We start from the raw sequence: 17,248 nt of genomic DNA, 5'->3' as shown, positions 1-17,248 counted from the left end.
AATCACCTCCGCGGCGGGCGGACCGCGTCCCGGCTTCTCTCTTGGCGTAGAAAAAAGCCGCGGAAGGGCGGCGGACGAGCAGGCGCTGAGGAGACAGCCCCCGCGGCGGGGACCTCGCGGGGAGGGCTCTGAGCGGGAGGGGCGGGGCGGGAGGGGGCGGCTTCCGCTTCCGGGTCGGCGCTGGGGGCCGGGGGGGGGCCGCGCTGCAGCCGCCATCGCCGCGATGCCGAAAGGAGGTGGGGAGGGGGGTGGGGGGCAGGGCCCGGAGCCCCCCCCCCACCCCGGTTCGGTTTATTTCCCTATTTCCCTTTAATTTCTTTATTTGGGGGTCCCCCGTGAGGCGGTGGGGGGCCGGGCGGGGGGCTGCAGCCGCGGGTCGGGGCCGGGCCGGGGCTCCCCTGAGGCGCTGGGGCCGGGGGGGGACGGGCTCTCTCTCGGGATGGGCTCAGAATGGGGGATTTTGGGTTTTTTGTTTTTTTGGGGGGGGGTTTTGAGGGGGCCTGTATGGAGCTGGGCGTTGGGCTCGGCGACCCTGCCGGGCATCCCCCGGCTCGGGGCGTTCCGCTCGGTTCTTCTCGGTTTTTCCCCCTCGCTTTAATTGTTTTAATTGGGATTTAATTGCCCAGCCGGGCAGCCGACCCCTTTTTACCTCAGCCCACCCCCCCCTCTCCGCGGGTCGCGGTGTGGAAGCGGTGCCGGGGGCCGGACGCCTCGCCGCTGTTCCGCTGAGGCCCTTGCGGCCGCCCCGAGGTGCCCGGGAGGGGGGGATGCGGTGGGGGCGCTGCCAGGTGCGGGGCCTGCCCTCAGCTCATCCGATCGCCCCCTGCGGTGCTCATCCAGCTCCTGCCCTGCGCCGAGCCCCCCAGGCGGGCCCTGTGGGGGCCGAGCCGGTGGCACCGCCGGCCCCACGCGGGGTGCCCTGCGCCTCGTCCGCTCTGGGCTGGCTCAGGTGTAGATCAGAGCAGCCCCGCGGCTGATTCCCCCTTCGGTTTGTTTGCTTTTTCAAGCTTTTGTGCAAGATAATTCCTTTCAGGGTGCTGTTACCGGGGTTTTGTCTTCTTCAGTTCAGAGCCTGACGTACGGCAGGAAGGCTGCCGGCAGCTGCCGAGCCTGCAGCGAGCGCTGGGGCAGGCCGGGTGGATTTTCTTGGTGCCGCGCGGTGTGTCAGGTGCCCTGCCGGTGCGCCTTTCGGAGCGCTGTCACTTGCTGGGCGGCGACGTGACGGCTCCGGCGCTCCCTCGGAGCTCGAGTTCCCCACGTGTGTCGGTGGCGCCACGTGGGGTGGCCGGGAACGGGGAAAGCAGGGCTCGGGGGGCAGCGGTGCCCTGCTTGTGCTGGTGGGGTGAGTGCCCGTGAGCTTCCAAAACTGATTGTAGAGAATTGCGCTCCCCGTCTCGTGCCAGAAAAACCTTTCGCGGGGGGGGCTCTGTGAGGCTTCCTAGGGGCGTTTCGAGAGATTTTACCGCGCAGCTCGGCTTTTACCAAGCTAAAACGTATGAGAATTGGTCTGCGCTCGTTTTCTGAGCCAGAAGTGCTCAGAAAACGAATTCCCAAAGCCCTCGAGGGCTGCCTCAAAGAGCCCGACAAGTGCGGCCGGGCGTGGCCGTGACACGGGGCCCGGCGGTGATGGGGCTCCCCCGTCAGGAGGGACATCCGTCCCCCCTCCACGCCGCTGGGACGTCTCCTTGTCCTCGGCAGGTGGGAAGGGAGAGGAGCACGAGGCTTTCCTGCGGGCTGCGAGACGCCTGCAGGAGCACGGCTCCCTCGCACGAGCTGCTGGGGTTTTGCTGGTCTTGCGCACGGGTTTTACCCCGAGCTCTCCGGCTTGCTTTTGGCAGCAGCTCTCAGCTCTGACGACATAAGCAGAGCAGCCGCTTGCAGGAAGCACTGATGGCTTCGCAATTCCACAGGAACCCGCAGGATTTTGCTCTGGAGGGCCGAGCAGGCCGCCCAGCCGAGCCCCCTCTCCCTTCTTCCTGGTTTCTAGCGCTTGTTTTTGGTTTCCCTTATAAAGCGCTGAAACATGGAGGCGCCTTTTACGAGTTCCTCAGCTCTCGCTTCAATTCCCGAAGCTTTTGTCCAATTGGCTCCCTGTTCTCCCTTGGCACAGCCTCAGCTCAGGGAGGGGCTGAGGGAGGCGAGCCGGGCAGCGGCAGAGCTGCTGGGAGCTGCTGCCGCGGCACGAACGCGCCGGGATCCCTGCTGGGGAGGGAACGGGAGCGGGGCTGGGGCTGGGAACAGCTCGGCAGCCCGGGAGGGGAATCAGAGAAGCCGCAGGCTTCACTGAGGGTAGCAAATCCAACGTGTCTCTTTTTTTTTTTTTTTTTCCTTTGGATTCTGTTTGGGCTCGTCCTGTGCGCGCCGAAAAATCCAGAGCGTGTGCTGCAGGAGGAGTCAAGCTTTTTGGAAGCTCATCACTAACCCATTTATTGATTAATCTATTGATTTTATTTTTGTGCAGGTAGAAAAGGAGGCCACAAAGGCCGGGCAAGACAGTACACGAGTCCCGAAGAGATCGATGCGCAGCTCCAAGCAGAAAAGCAGAAGGCAAGGGTAGGTGTTTGCCTTGGTTTGTGCTTACCGTGCTAACTCCGGGCTTGCACAGCACGCTTGATTTGCAGCTCACGAGAAATGTCAGCTCACCGGGGTGTTGCAGACCATTCCGACAGTGATCGCAATGTGAATTCTCGACACCAGTGCCTGGGGAGGCTGCAAGGTGGGATCCAGTTGAGTTCCTCGTGGAAGTGAGGCCAGGCCGACCGTCTGTCAGCCCTCTGAAGGTTAAAGGACGAGGGAGATGATTACACAGCAGCTCTCGGCATCTTTTCCTCCCGTAATTCATCGTTCTGCTCTTCAGCATAAGCTCGTTCCTCACTCCTGCTCTGCAGCTTGGCTGCGGAGAAAAGGGGCTCACGTCTTGACAGCTTTCATTTCTTGAAAACAGCGTATTTGACCTTTCTCTAGTTTTAATGGACTAAATTCCTTTGACTTCTTTCTTTACACGTGGTTTTCTCATTTGTCTCCGGGAGAAGTAACAGATTTTTCTGGTGCGAGCTCTTTTTTGGGCGTCTGTGTGCCCCACCATGGGTTTGTGAGTCCGCCTTCCCCTGCAGCTACCGGGCTGGCGTTACAAAAACCACAGCTGCTTTCTGCGGTACTTGCTCTCTTGCGTTGCCAAATTATCCCAGCTACGCTGACTCTCAACGCTGTTTTCGGTGACTTTCTGAAAGTGCTGCCTAAGCCTGAACTCACGACTCTGGCTGAAACCTCACAGCACTGACTGCAGCGGGATAATTATACCCTGGGTAGGAAACACTGATGAGTAAATCCCAGAAGCAGGTTACCCTTCCAAGCTGTTACGAGCCATATTGTTGACTCCCTTTGAATGATTTGACCAGCTGTAACTCTAGATGATTGCGTGGTTTGCTGCTTAGCCAGATATTCCAACTTTGTGTCGCATTTCTTATTCTGTAGCGTGACTCCTCTTGGTTTGTTTTCTTATTCCACCTTCCTGGCTTCGTGCTGTCCTTCCAGTTACTGAAGCCGCTTACGGTTCTGATCCTGTTTTCCAAAATGAGCTCAGCTCCTCGCTCTTGCACAATGTCATTCACAAACTTTGAATTCACAAGACTTTTCGCCATCCAAGTCGTTAATAAAAATACCAAGTGGGAACAGAACAGAACGAGCCTCGGCGGGGCCCCACGTGAGATGTCTGTCTGGTTTTATAAAAACAAAAACACAACAGCCCTCAGAGGACTGCTTTTTGAGGATTTTTTTCTGCTGTGATCATCCGTACCACATAGTGATGGTTACATCCAACCCAGTTTCATTAGGGGAAGTCTGTGGAGACTTAAAATACTCCTCCTCCTGCCCATAGCTCCTCTGCTTTGCCAGCTGCTCTGATGAGGGATGTTTGATAATGGTAAAGCAAGCTTTTCACACCCATGTTAGTTTCCCTAATCTTATCTTGGAGTTGGACTTGATGATCCTTATGGGTCCCTTCCAACTCGGGATATTCTGTGATTATCTTCTAATGATTTACAAATTAATTCCTAGACGCTGATTAGTAAAAGCTGTGCTGGAAAGGCTGCAATTTCTTATGTTTCCACTAGAAACACCATTCTAGTTGATGGCTGGCAATTTTCTCTTTAGTTTTTTTTTATCTGGATCGAGGCTGGGATCCATCATGCCACATCTGTGTAGCTTCTGGTCCCTCAGAGGCAGTGCACTGGAAATTCAGGCCGAAATTCTTCTGGAGATCCTTCATTTGGGGAAAGCGAAGAGCCAGTTCTGTCTTTTACAATAGTTTTCGTGGCCTGTTAAGTGGAGAGAGCAGCAGAGTTGCTTGGAGGAGATCTGCTGGGGCAGGTGATGCTCACGTAACTGTGTTGAGAATGAGCTCTCGTTCTGGTAGAGCGAGGCACCCTCGGTGGGCTGTGTCAGGAGCAGCAGTGCTCGGAGCCGTGCATCATCCCTCCAAAACGATCTCGTTTAAGAGTCGCTGGGAATTTTATTGACGTGTTTTCTTCCTGTGATTTCTGTAGGAAGAAGAGGAGCAAGAAGAGGGAGGCGAAGGAGCAACAGGGGACCCCAAAAAGGAGAAGAAGTCTTTAGATTCAGATGAGAGTGATGAAGATGACGAGGATTATCAGGTAGTGTAATACTCAGGGCACGTAACGCATTTGCATGGAGTTCTCTTTCAGAGCTATCTACAGTAAATCTTTTATGGAAAAACTATTTTTAGAAGCCAAAAAAAACCTTACTTGACTCCCTTTTGTCCTCAGAGTGATAATCTGTGTATTTTTTAAGTGAAACGCAAAGGCAAGATCATCTTCAAAGAACACCAAAGATGTTTGGTGGTTATAAATCTTGGTTCACAAATGGTTTTGCTGTCTGGTGGTGAAACTACCTTGAATTCTACTTTTGGGGTGTGGTGCAGGGCATTTGATGCGTTCTGATGCAACGTGATTTGGGGTATGGCAGAACAGAGCTTCTTACCTTTCCTCTTCTTCTTAAACCTTAGCAAAAGCGCAAAGGCGTGGAAGGGTTGATAGACATAGAGAATCCCAATCGTGTAATTCAGACAACCAAAAAAGTAACTCAGCTGGACCTGGATGGACCCAAGGAACTCTCGCGACGAGAGCGGTGAGTTTTCCTCCTGCCTCGGGAGGAGCTGGCGTGGTCCTGGAGTTTCCCACGTGCTGCTGGCAGCAGCTTAATGTGGAGAAGCGTCTCCCTGCCGCGTGTGCGCTGGTGTTTCAGGGAAGCCCTTCATCTGTGTTGCCCTCTAAGGCTGACGCTGAGCAGCAGCAACCTGTCAGGCAGGATTCACTTTGTTTCAAAATGGCTTTCCTTACAAACTTTACAGAAGTTTTTACAGAAGCCATCTGTCTTCTGGGAGTAGCTTTGTCTGCCCCGGGGCCAGGCACCTCGGCCCGCTGTGCTGAGTGAAGTTTGTCGCCGTGAAGCAGACGTAGGCCGTTTCTCTCCTGAAGTTTTATGCCAAAAATGAGGTGTAACCAAAATCCATTAACCAAAGTTCACGCTGAGGTCTGCTCTGATCTTGCTACAAAAGGTGCCCTTGTGGCAGGTAGCAGTTTCCCAGACTCCTGGGTTCGTGTTGAAATTTTTGTTTGAGCTGATGAATAAGGTGAGAAGCAACGTTTAATCTCCTAGTTTCATTTAGCAACGGAGAGTTTCAGAGTGAAAGATTTAATCTTGATTGTTTGGAATAGATTGTTTAAGTTTGATTAGTTGGGATAGATGCCTTCAGCAGAAGTACCCTTGAGGCGTACTTCTGGGGAGAATGTTACAGTGCTGCGTAGTCTGGGGCTAATTCAGTGCTCTTATTTAGCTGAAGGTAGAAATTCCTTGACTTCACATCATCCCTGCAACAGATGTAACGCCCTTGAAAACTGGTGACAGGGTCCCCCAGTCTCTGCAGGCAGCCCAGCTCTGTACTCACCTTGTTTTCCAGTCAGAAAGCTTCCCCTGGTGTCTGTCAGTACCTGCACGCTCACCGGGGTGCTCTAACGGCCGGTGTGTTTCGCTCAAACAGGGAGGAGATCGAGAAACAAAAGGCAAAAGAAAGATACATGAAAATGCACCTAGCTGGCAAAACAGAACAAGCGAAGGCAGATCTCGCCCGACTAGCCATCATTCGGAAGCAAAGGGAAGAAGCTGCCAGAAAGAAAGAAGAGGAAAGGAAAGGTTAGAGAGTAATTAATCCTCTCCTATTACTTCTCTTTTGCAATGGCCGTACTGCCGTGAGGTATGACTTCTGCTATCACATGTCGTAGTCCCTCCTCGCCTGAGACTGCGTGGTGTTGCTGAGTGTCATCGTGACTCCTCTCATCAAAACTACATTCAGCTGGTTCACTCTTACATAGCTCTAGGGCGTCTGAATAGGGAGCAGGCGAGAAGAGAAGGGAATTGCTCTTGATACCCACGTTGTCCTCAGCGTCCCGGGCAGTGCTAGCTCTGATTTGGGGGATTTATCGAGTGCCTTCTGCTGGATGCATGCTGGGGATCCAGACCGCACAGGGAGTTTGCGGCATTCCTCCCGTGCTGGGATTTCCTCTTCAGCTCTGATAGAGAACCAGAACCCTAACGAGTGTGCTCCCAGCGGCTTCCACAGGGAAACTGCATCAGCATCGGGGTGGTTTGCAGAAGCCTGAAGGGAAGCCAGGGCCAGAAGGGAAGGAGCAGGGAGGGCTGCTCCTGCTTACCCTGGAGGGGCGGTACCAGGAGTTAGTGGGGAGGGTCAGAACTTTTCCCTGCTTACTTCGCTGCACGTGGCCAGCAAGATTTCAGTCTCGGGGGCTGCCAGGCTACCACCAGCCCCGACGTGCGCTGTGAAACCCTAACCCCTCTGTTCTTTCCCTCCTCCAGCAAAAGACGAAGCGGCGATGGCGGGTAAAAGACTGCAGTCCCTGTCCCTTAACAAGTAAGCGCAGGACGCGCGAGAGGAGGAATCGCCGGGAAGCCGTGCCTGGTGCCTGCCAGGAACTCTGTCGTGTTGCATACCATAGGTGCCACGTGGGGTTACACTGCGGCATCGAAGTCACCTCCACCTCCAAGAGACACTGACGATGTGTTTGTCTTCATCCTGGCACAGATTTCCATTTGGGGTTAGGGGCAGCTGCTATCTTCGGTGCAGAACTGTGCTGAACAGCGATTCTCTGTAACAGTTCGAAAACCTGAATGTTTTTGCTGTTTTTAGGATTAAGAACTCATAGATTTGGGCGGGGGGGGGGGAGAAGCAGGGGCGGGAGGGAGCTGTGCGGGAGGGGAGATGCTTTAAATATTAGATTGCAAGAACATAGATTGTGGGGTCATTGTGGGGTGGGGCATATGGGGTGGGGAACTTTGACTTGCTCATGAAAACCCAAAGGATAATGTATCTGAGGAATCCTTTCGGGCAAACGGCCCATAAAATTTTGCTGCAGGGTGTTGCAGTATAATTGAGAGCCTGACTTCATGGACATCTGGAGTGCTGTTCCTTCCCGTTTTCATCCCTCATCTCTTGCAGCCGGTCTCCCCCTTTTCCCTCCTCTTCGTTATTTTGTTTCTTCTCCTGATTAGGGATAGTGCCAGTTTTTAACCACATCATCCTTTGTTTAAAGGAAAAAAAAAAACATCATTAATTGTATCAGACCCAGATGGGGGGAAAAAAAAACACTCGATAAAGGTGGAAAAAGGAAAAAAACAACAGAACTTGTATATTTGGCTGATTAAAATGTAAATTATAACTGCTCTGTCCTTGTCTTGTGTGTTTGTGTAAATGAACACGCGTGTACAGGCGGCTGCTGCGATGCGCGGTGCGGCAGCAGCCTGGTGGCGGGGTGACTTGCGAGTCTGCTGCTTTGCTGCTTCTCTGCTCTTCGTGGTGGTGAATTTGGCTCAGGGTTCGGGAGCTCTATCAGCAGATGCAGCCCGAAGGCAAGAAGCTTTTCCTCTCCATCTCTGATGGACGTCTTGCACAATCCGGTTGCCGCAGTGGAGCAAACAGTTACCTTCGGGCTGCCGCCTAGCCCAGTCGGTGTGTCAGGAGGCCTGGCCCCAAACTGCCAGCACCCCGTCCTGGTTCACAGTGCGGGGCTGCAGGAGATGCTTTAACCCGCTATGCCCCGGGGAGCCCTGCCCTTAGCCTGCGCCAGGACACCAGCGCTTCCCAGGCTCACCAAAAACTGGAGGAGATTCAACCCCAGAGCTGAGACGGGAGCTCCCGGCTCTGCAGGAGTTGCTAGCAGAGGTTACAGGCGTAAAGACGCAGGATGGCAAACGCTGCGATTTATTCTCCGTGACCCTGCCGTCCGTGCCCGTCTGCACGGATTTGGCTTGGAGGATGTGGCAGAGGGATGTGTTATGGGGAACCTCACTGCGAGCTCAAACCACAGCGGGAATTTGCTTTCTTGGTACGGGGAGGCTGCATGTGGATAAAGGCTGGCAAAGGCGTAAACCCGAGGAGTGATTTGAGAGGAACTCTTGCTTGGCAACCTACCGGTCCTCCTGCCTTTGCCCAGGCTTTTCCAAGCACTTAATCTCCACTTGATGCCCTGTGCCCTTGCCCGTTGTTTACCACGTGCAATTAAACCCTGTTTTGATATGTACGAGTATTTATCCACTTCTCTTGTAGCTTCTGAAAAGGATCCCGTCTCCTTGGCACTCACGGGAACAGCAGAGGGGCTTTGTTTTCCCGCTGCGATGAGGGACTGCTCTTGCCCTGAGTGAGAGATGAATTTAGAAGCCGGGCACGCTGCGATCAAAGGTGCCGGCCAGCCAGCCTGCCGTATCGAGCTGGAAAGGGTCGGGTAGGTTCAGCACCCTGGGGTGCCAGAGCTGGGACTTCACAGCTGGTGCTGACGGGACTTGTCCGGCGTCCAAGAGGCGCTCGGTGCCCGAGCAATTCGAGGAACTGTGCTCCTTCACCGCCACCTGCCTCCCCCGTACCTCTTCTCTGCTGTTCCTGTTCCGAAAGCTGTGCTGAAGCAGGGACCGGGGAGGTGACGTTCCCCTTGTCCCCGCGGTCCTGATTCGTCCTGACAGCAGAAATTACTTGCACACATGCTGGCACAGTGATGCAGCCGTGATGAGCCGTACTTACGTGTATTCACATCAAACCAGCTTAAAAAAAGGAGCAAAACCGTCGTTGGATATACACAGGAAAAAAAAAATCTCTGCTTTATTTTTTACTTCTTTAAGCGACGTATGACCAGCATCGGTTAGGATGGTAACAAAAGTAGTTAAAAAAAACAAAAACAAAAAACAGAACAACCTTTATCTTCGTGTTAGAGCAGCCGCGGGGCTGGCTGCCCACCGGCCCGGTGCCCCGTGCTGGCTGGCAGCCGGGGGAGCGCGCGGGCGGCTCGCGGGGGGCTCGCGTGGCACGGGGACAAAGCAGGCAGGAGCAGCGGAGCAGGGGCGGGCTGGCGGCCGGACACCTTCCCGGCTGCCTCCTTCATTTGATCTTGAGATCCTTCAGCGCCGACTCCAGGCTCTGGAACGAAACGGGGGGGGGTCGGAGACCGTCTGCGTGTGGCTTTTTCCAAGGCACGCAGAGCCCTGGAGGTGGGTGGGGGGTAGAGGGGGGCTGTCCCCTGGGGTGGGTGCTGCTGGTGGACCCGGGAGGTCCCAGCTTGGTCTCGTTTGGGCTCGTTTTTCAAGCCCTGAGGGCAAAGTGGAAGCCAGGAGAGGGTGCTCGATATCTGTGCAAGGGGATGGATGCCCCAGCCTGGCTGGCTACAAACCCCCTCTGACGGTGAGCTGTAAAGTGCCCCCCAGCCAGCCCCAGCTCGAAGGAGATCCCAGCGAGGGCCCCAGGGACAAGGTGCCCCCCTCCTGAGCACACTGAGGGAGCGCTGATTGCAATTAGAGCTGTGGCTGACGAGGGTTTGACACTGGGTTCTCCCAGCCGGGGGGAACACCTCACCTTGACGTCCCAGATGCTCATGCCGCCGTCCATCCCCGTGGTGCAGAACTGCGAGCAGTTGGCTTTCCCGCCCGCCAGCACGGAGATCTGGCTGCGGGGCACAAAGAGGCAGCGGGGGGGGGTCAGCCTGGAGCCCTGGGGGCTGCCCGGACCCCCCCCAATCTCCCCAGGGATGCTCCAGGGCCGGACAGGAGCACAGCCAGGGGACGATGCTCTGGGGCCAGCACCCCCAATCAGCCCCAGGGTTCCCCAGAGCCAAAACTGTCCCCCCCCCCCCAGCCCTCCCCGCCACGCACCTGATGCTGTTCTTGTGCACGGTGTCCAGCGTGGCGTTGGAGGTGTCCGAGCTCGCTTTCTTATCCAGGTTCTGGAAGCGCTCGCGGGCGGTGAGGCCGCGCTGGGAGCTCTGCTTGGGGACGTCCAGCTTCCCCCCGAAGGTCAGCGCGCCCTGGCCCTCCTCGTAGGTGAACAGCATCGGGTAGCAGTCGTGGCCCTGGGGGGGGGGGGAGCCGCAGCCCCGCTCAGCACCACCCCGGGGCTCAGCACCACCCCGGTGTGGCGCCCGCCCGCAAACCCAGCCCGGACTCACCGCGGCCACCAGGCTGTTCTCGGTGATGAAGGTGACGGCCAGGAGGGGAAGGGTCTCGGTGCAGAGGGAGGCGACGCTGCGAGGGAGAGCAGGCCGTAAGAAGTGAGCCAAGACCCCGTGCTGAGCCTGGCAAAACTCATGACACAAGTGGAAGATGCAAGACAGCACGGGAGCAGCCGAGGGGAGCGGGGCTGAATGGGGCCAGGCTGTGATGCTGCAAGGAGAGGCTGTGCCTCCTCCTCCTCCTCCTCCCAGCCCTGTTCAGCCCTTCACCTCCTCCCCATGCCATCTCCATCTCCACATCATTTTGGGGTTCAGCCCAGCTCCAGCCCCAGGAAAGCAGCTGCACCCCCCACACCCCGTAGCCCACCCCTTGGTGGCACCCATAGCAAAAATCCCCCCCCCCGAGACCCTCCCCCTCCGCACCCCAGCCCCGCTTACGCCATCTTCTTGTTGGCATCGGCGAGGCAGAGCGTGCTGTCGTGGCTCACCCAGGCCACGCGGGCGCCGCTGGCCGAGAAGCAGATGCTGTGCACCCACCCGCAGCTGCTGCTCGACTCGAACATCAGCTCCCCAAAGGGCATCTTGGAGCCCCACGGCGTGGGGCTCGGCCGCTCCTCCACCTCCTTGATGTAGGCGGAGAAGATCCTGGCGGGGAAAAGAGAGCCGTGATGTCCCCCCTGCCCCGAGCGACCTCCGTCCCTGCTCGTCCCATGCTGTGTCAGGACGGGACCCCCACACCATCCCTGGGGTCCCCCCTCGTTGTCCCCCTGCCCCTCACCGGCACTTGAAGTCGCAGGAGCCGGCGGCCAGCAGGACGTTGTTGGGGTGCCAGTCCAGGCTGAGCACCGTCGAGCGGATGGGCTTCTTGATGTGCTTGCAAACCCACCTGCGGGGAGAGCAGAGGAGTTGGTGTCCCCCAAAACAGCCCCCAGACACCCCCGTGGGCTTGCGGAGGGCTGGGGGTGGTCAGGGCTCCGGGTGTCTCCCCAGGAATTGCTCTGGGCCACCAGAGCATGACAGCAGCCGGGGCACGGGGCGTGCAATATCCCCAGCAGTGGGATTTGGAACAGCTCCCTCCATCTCCCCATCAGTCTCCTCATCTCCGTCCTCCTCCATCTCCCCCTGTATCACCTCCACATCCTCATGTCTCCTACCACCCAACCCATCCATCCATCCATCCATCCACCCACCCACCCACCCATCCTTCCCTCCCTCTCTCCACCCATCTATTTCCCCCGTCCCACCCCCGAAGGACCCCGCGAGCCCTTGGCCAAGCCCCACCAGTCGTTCTCCTGCTCGAAGTAGCAGATGGAGATGAGCCGGGAGCCGCTGCCCACGGCGAACTTGTTCTCCTTGGGGGACCACTTGACGCAGCGGGCGGCCCGGTTGATCCGCAGGATGACCAGGGTGGGCTTCCAGACGTTGCCCTTCAGGGTCCAGACGTAGGCATTGCGGTCGGTCCCGCACGTCACCAGCCGGTTGCTCTCAGGGGCCCAGTCGATGCCTGCAAGGCAGAGGGGGCAGTGGTGGCGTGGGGGGAGCCGTGGGGATGGGATGGGGATGGACCACGTGGGGATGGAGGACACCTGAAGGCAGAGATGTTCTGCCTGCTCTCTGACCCCGAGTCCCTCTCTGTCCTACTCCTCCATACCACCATGCCATGCCATGCCAGCCGTCCCGTCCCATCCCTTCCACCTCTTCCCATCCCATCCCTCCTATCTCATCCCACCCCATCCCACCTCTTCCCATCTCATCCCATCCCATCCCATTCCTCCCACCTCTTCCCATCCCATCCCTCCCATCCCATCCCATCCATCCTGTCCCATCCCATCCCTTCCACCTCTTCCCATCCCATCCCATCCCTCCTACCTCATCCCATCCCATACCATCCAATCCCATCCCATCCCGTTCCTCCCACCTCTTCCCATCCTATCCCTCCCACCTCTTCCCAACCCATCCCATCCCATCCCACCCCATCCCACCCCACCCCACCCCTCCATTTCTCAGTGCCCTCTGACCCCCTGGATCAGTCCCAGGAGCACCAGACACGAGCTGCTCCCTCTCCACCCTCTGCACAACCCCATCCAGAAGCCACCGGTGCCCCACCAAGTGGGGCTGGGACTGGTTCCCCCGTCCCCATCCCCTCGGTCCCGGGGGGACTCACCCGTCACCTGCCCGTTGTGCTCCTTCAGCTCGTGCACCTTGCTCCACTTGGCGCCGTCCTTGCGGTAGATGTGCACCTCGTGGTTGTTGGGGCACAGGGCGATCTCTGCGGGGGGGACAGCGGCCGGGGCAGGGCCCCCACCTGGGTCACGGCTCTGCTGGCGGCGGGGACAGGCTCCTCGTGTCCCCGTCACCCAGGCTCGGTGGGGTTTGCCCGGCCCCATGGGCACTCCTCCACACCCCGCAGCCCTGCATCCTCCGTGCCCCGGTGCGGCAATGTGGTCCCAGGGGACGCGCGGGATGGGACGGGATGTTTTGGGATGTTTTGGGATGGCTGCGGGTGCTCAGGCCCCGTCCTGCCCCGCCTGCCCGGCACGCTGCCCCGTCGCAGAAAGCCCTTTTTGTTCTCTCCCACATCCCCCGCTCCCAGGCCGGGAAATGCCATCGGCCATGAATCACCCGCAGAGCTCCTCCGCTCTGCTCTGCTCTCCTGACACCCCCTGCGTGGGCTCCGTCCCGGCAGTGGGATTGAGATGGGGAGGGCGACGCATCCTGACCCAGCCCCAAAATCCATCCACGGCAGGACCCGCAGCCCCAAATCCGACCCCATGCCAGCCCTGTCCCACCCGGGGGGACATCGCTCAGCCCCGGCAGGGATGCGGGGTGCCTGTCCCCACCCTGGCATGCTCGGCGCTTGGGGTCGTCCCCGGGGATTTGGGGACGGGGGGGCCCTGGTGTGAGGAGCTCCCGGTCCCGGCGGGGCTCGGGGGTACTTACGGGTCCGGTCCTTGTTCCAGGCGTGGCAGCTGATGGGCTCCAGCAGGAAGCTGTGGTAGGCCATGGCGAGCTCGCTGCGGGTGGGACGAGACCACGTCAGGATGAGGCCACGGGGACAACCCCAGCGGGACACCTCTCCTTTCCATCCCCCCAAACCTCCCCTGGAAGGGGCATCAACCTGGGGGGGGGGGTTCCGAGCTCACAGCCTGCCCAGGTGAGGCCGAGGGGACCCCACGGAGCCCAGATTTGGGGAGGGGGTGCTGAGGAGACGCTTCCTGTCCCACGTGCCCCCCATGTCCCACCCCGGCCACCTCGTTCCCTGCACCGGGACCGACCCCCTCCCCAGCCCCGCAGTCCCTGGCAGGAGCCCCCCCGCGCTGGGAGAGGCCGGAGGAAGCGGGGGCGCCCTGATAACGCCCTGATAACGCAGGAAGGCGGCGCGGGGACGGCTCCCGGCCACTTCCTAACCACGTCGGCACCTCGGCACGGCCAGCAGCCATCCGGGCACCCCGGGCAGACGGGGACCCCGGTGCCAGCCCCGAGCCCACCGCGGGGTCCCCAGGGTGCTCAGCACCCCCTCCCTCAGACTGCTCCACCACCCTCCTTCCCCGCCTCTCATTTAGGAAGAGCCAAAGCCCGGCGGCGGAGGCGCCTCCGTCCCATCCAGTGACTAATCCCTTCCCCTGGCCGCTGCCAGGAGCCGCGGGACGGGGCGGTGGCACGGTGCTGAGCTCCCCGTGCCAGGGAGAGGGTGCTGGATGCGTCCCCTCCGCCACGGGGTTGGGGCAAGGCACCGAATTTGGGGGACACCCCGGCAGGGCGTTAGGGGTGAGGGTTAGTCACGGGCGTTTCGGTGTTTCGGGGAGGCTCCCAGAGCGTCGCCAGTTTTTCTCTGGCAGCTAAAAACCTGACAGGGGAAGGAAAGAAGTCCCTCCTAGCTCCGTCCCTTGAGCGGAAAGGAGATGTGGAGCCCCGCCACCTGCGCTCGCACGCAGAGAAATCCCGGCGGCGATGTGGGGCGCACACCCTGCCCCTACACCCCCCCCCCAAACCACCCAACCCCACCGGGGAAGGACGTGGGGCCGCAGGCACCCATGGGTGGGTGCAAGCCCCCTCCAGGAGCTCCCCCCTCAGTGCCTGTGAGCCTCGGAGGGTTTTTTTTGCCCAGAAATAACGCTGAGCACCACCAGCAGCACCCGAGCGTGAGCCTCGCTGCGCACCCCGGTGCAGCTTCACCCCAAAAACCTCGCCTTGCACCCGGAGGAGAACCCGGCAGCCCCCAGCCACGGCCCAGGGACGGAGCCACACCGCAAACACCGAATAAAATCGACGGACGGGGGCCGTGCTGCTGGCATGGCAAAAGATCTGGAGCAGAAAAATGTGCTGCATCGGGCTGACACCGCTCCGGGGCGGGAGGCAGGGGTGCGAGGCATCGATTTCCTGCTGAAACGCGCCGTAAGGAAATGGCAATGCCTTTTTTCTTCTTTTTTTTCTTTTTTTTTTTTTTTCTTTTTGTTTTGGTTGCTTTGGGTGCTCCGAGGCCTGGGAAGCTGCCCGGTCTCCCTCCTCACCGGGCTCATTTGTCACGCTCAGCCCCAGCTCTGCCGGGCAGGGCTCCGCTGCCGAGCCGTCGGAGCGGGGAGCGGAAGCTCTCAGAGAGAAACTCGGCTTTCGGCCGCTGCTGCACCCGTCAGCAGCTTACGTCTCGTTCCTGCAGCGCCGGGCTGGCAGCCTCAGTAATCCCCTGCTCGTGCCCCGGGCAGAGCTGTGCAGGAAGATGCCCCAAAATTCGGGGCTGCCCTCGCCTCCTGCTACCCCTGCTCGGAGGCAGAGGCTCTGGAGGGAGGGAAGGGGCTTTTGGGGGACAACGGAAGGCAGGACTGGGGATGGCCACAGCTCGGTTATCTTCCCCGCTCAGCCCCGAGGCGCCGAGAAGTTGGGAAACATCCTTGGAGGAGATAACCAAACCTTGGCAGGGGCTGAGCAGGAGAAGGAAGCCGCGCGCTGAAGCTGCTCTGTTTTCACTTCTGCCCGAGCCACTGAGCCTGGCGTGCAGCCACCAGGCCCCCCCAGCAGCCCCCATCCTCTGCCGAGCCCTGAGGCCGAAGCACGGCCCCCCCCGAGCACCCTTCTCCTCCCCGTGGTGCCCGCGGGGTGTCACCCACCCTGCCGCAGCCATCCCGGGGGGGGACACCCGTCCCTGCGCCTCGCTGTTGGTGCGGGTGCCCCAGGAGCCAGCCCGGCCCCGGGGAGCCATCGATGCCCCCAGGCGTGCAGGGGGCAGGCGAGGGGCAGCTCCGACCCTCCTCTTCCTCGTGCTGGGCAAAGCTGGAGGCGGCTGATGGCCGGGGAGGAGAGGACACATCGCCCCCAGCTCCCGCTCTGCTGGCACCAGCCCCTCCCGGGGCACCCTCCCCAGCACCCTGGCGCTCACCAGCACCCAAACAAACCTCAAAACTCGCCACCAAACCTGGCAACAAACTCCCAAAACACCCCCACGACAAAACCCACCAGCAGCGAGGCGCTGCCTCAACCCACCTCGGTCCCAAACCGGCCCCGTCCCAGCAGGGCTTCGCCCCCTCCCTGCGTTCAGCAGCCGGGGCACGAGGTCCCCCCCGGGCGCAGCGGGACGCACCCGGCTCTCCCGGCAGCCTCCCCGCTCCTTACCTTGGCGGGCAGGGCGAGTTCGTGGACTCTGGGCAGTCGACACGAACCAGCCAGCACGCAGCGAGCGGGAGTTGCTGGCTGCCCCGCGGAGGCAGCCCGACTTCCCTTTTCCTCTCCGAGAAACGCAACCACTTCCTTACGTGGGCGTTGGGGGAGCGCGGAGCTGCTCGGCGGCCGCCCTGCCCCTGCGAGCGCCAGGCCTCTCCGCCGCACGTGGACGGGCTGCCGGCCACGCAGCGGCCCCGGGATGCTCCCGGGATGCTCGGTGGGATGCGGGAGGACTTCGGCCCGTGTCGTACCAGAGCCCACCCGCGGGGAGAAACGCGTGGCAGCATCGCACGGGGAGAGCTGGGGCTCGGCAGGACCTCGCCGTGCTGGGTGCCGGTTCCTGCATCCCGCTGTGCCCAGCGGGACCGAGCCGGCTGCACCGTGCGCCTACACCCCCTGCACCCCTCTTTTTTTTTCCTCCCGCTTCAGAGCCAGCTGGTTTAAATCCCGTTCTCCGGGCGACTCCTAATTAAAGAGCTGGGAAAGGAGAGAGAAGCTTCAGGTCCTTGCCGCCCTGCTGCAGCCAGGGTGAAGTCACACACGGGGATGCGCTTCCCTCTGACCCCAAAAGCAACCAGGGAGGGGATGTTCACATTGCGGAACCAGGACAGCAGCGCATCGGGGTCTCACAGGGGGAGGACAGGGTCCTGGTGGCATTTCCCAGCTGCAGGAGGTGGACGCAATAACCTTGTATTTGTTAAGCCACAGAACTGATCCCCAGGTTACAGGTCAGCCACAGGTAAAAGCTCTGTGGGGTGGCGCTGAGCAGGTAACTCATCTCTCCCCTGGTCCTAAAACCTTTCTGAAGTTTTTCCTTCTGCCTGCAACTTTCCTCCAGTCCTCTCTCGGTTATGAGCTGCTCTGAATCTGCTCTTGACCAGGAGAGTTCAGGCTTTTCCAGCATCCCGCTGCTGCCTCTTGCACCAGGGCTGCGAAGACTTGTGCCAAGAGCAGCAGCCCTCATCTGAGCAGGACGGGAGGACAGGACAGGAGGACGCAGGACAAGTCACCATCCCTCTGCCTGCCACTTCACATCAAACGCCTTGCAGGCAGGGACGTGCACGAACAAC

The 17,248-nt window shown here is 59.7% G+C and overlaps 2 protein-coding genes across 2 annotated transcripts; one reads left to right on the top strand and one right to left on the bottom strand.

Annotated features, from left to right (window-relative positions):
- Positions 1-124: 124 nt before the first annotated feature.
- Positions 125-7,755, top strand: PDAP1 (PDGFA associated protein 1). Its single transcript, XM_080557432.1, has 6 exons — positions 125-236; positions 2,462-2,553; positions 4,545-4,652; positions 5,024-5,145; positions 6,059-6,210; positions 6,892-7,755. The coding sequence occupies exons 1-6, from the start codon at positions 224-226 to the stop codon at positions 6,948-6,950; spliced, it is 546 nt and encodes a 181-aa protein (XP_080413558.1). The 5' UTR covers positions 125-223; the 3' UTR covers positions 6,951-7,755.
- A 1,396-nt stretch (positions 7,756-9,151) lies between these two features.
- On the bottom strand, positions 9,152-16,290 carry ARPC1B (actin related protein 2/3 complex subunit 1B). The gene is made up of 10 exons (XM_080557428.1): positions 16,131-16,290; positions 13,464-13,537; positions 12,688-12,792; positions 11,805-12,027; positions 11,302-11,409; positions 10,962-11,168; positions 10,521-10,596; positions 10,228-10,424; positions 9,932-10,022; positions 9,152-9,499 (listed from the first exon to the last, which is right to left on the bottom strand). The coding sequence occupies exons 2-10, from the start codon at positions 13,525-13,527 to the stop codon at positions 9,461-9,463; spliced, it is 1,110 nt and encodes a 369-aa protein (XP_080413554.1). The 5' UTR covers positions 13,528-13,537; positions 16,131-16,290; the 3' UTR covers positions 9,152-9,460.
- Between the last annotated feature and the right edge of the window lie 958 nt (positions 16,291-17,248).

The sequence above is a fragment of the Anser brachyrhynchus genome (genome assembly GCF_964034855.1).
Source record: "Anser brachyrhynchus genome assembly, chromosome: 15".
NCBI classification, from domain to species: domain Eukaryota; kingdom Metazoa; phylum Chordata; class Aves; order Anseriformes; family Anatidae; genus Anser; species Anser brachyrhynchus.
This window is presented reverse-complemented; position numbering and strand designations above follow the sequence as displayed.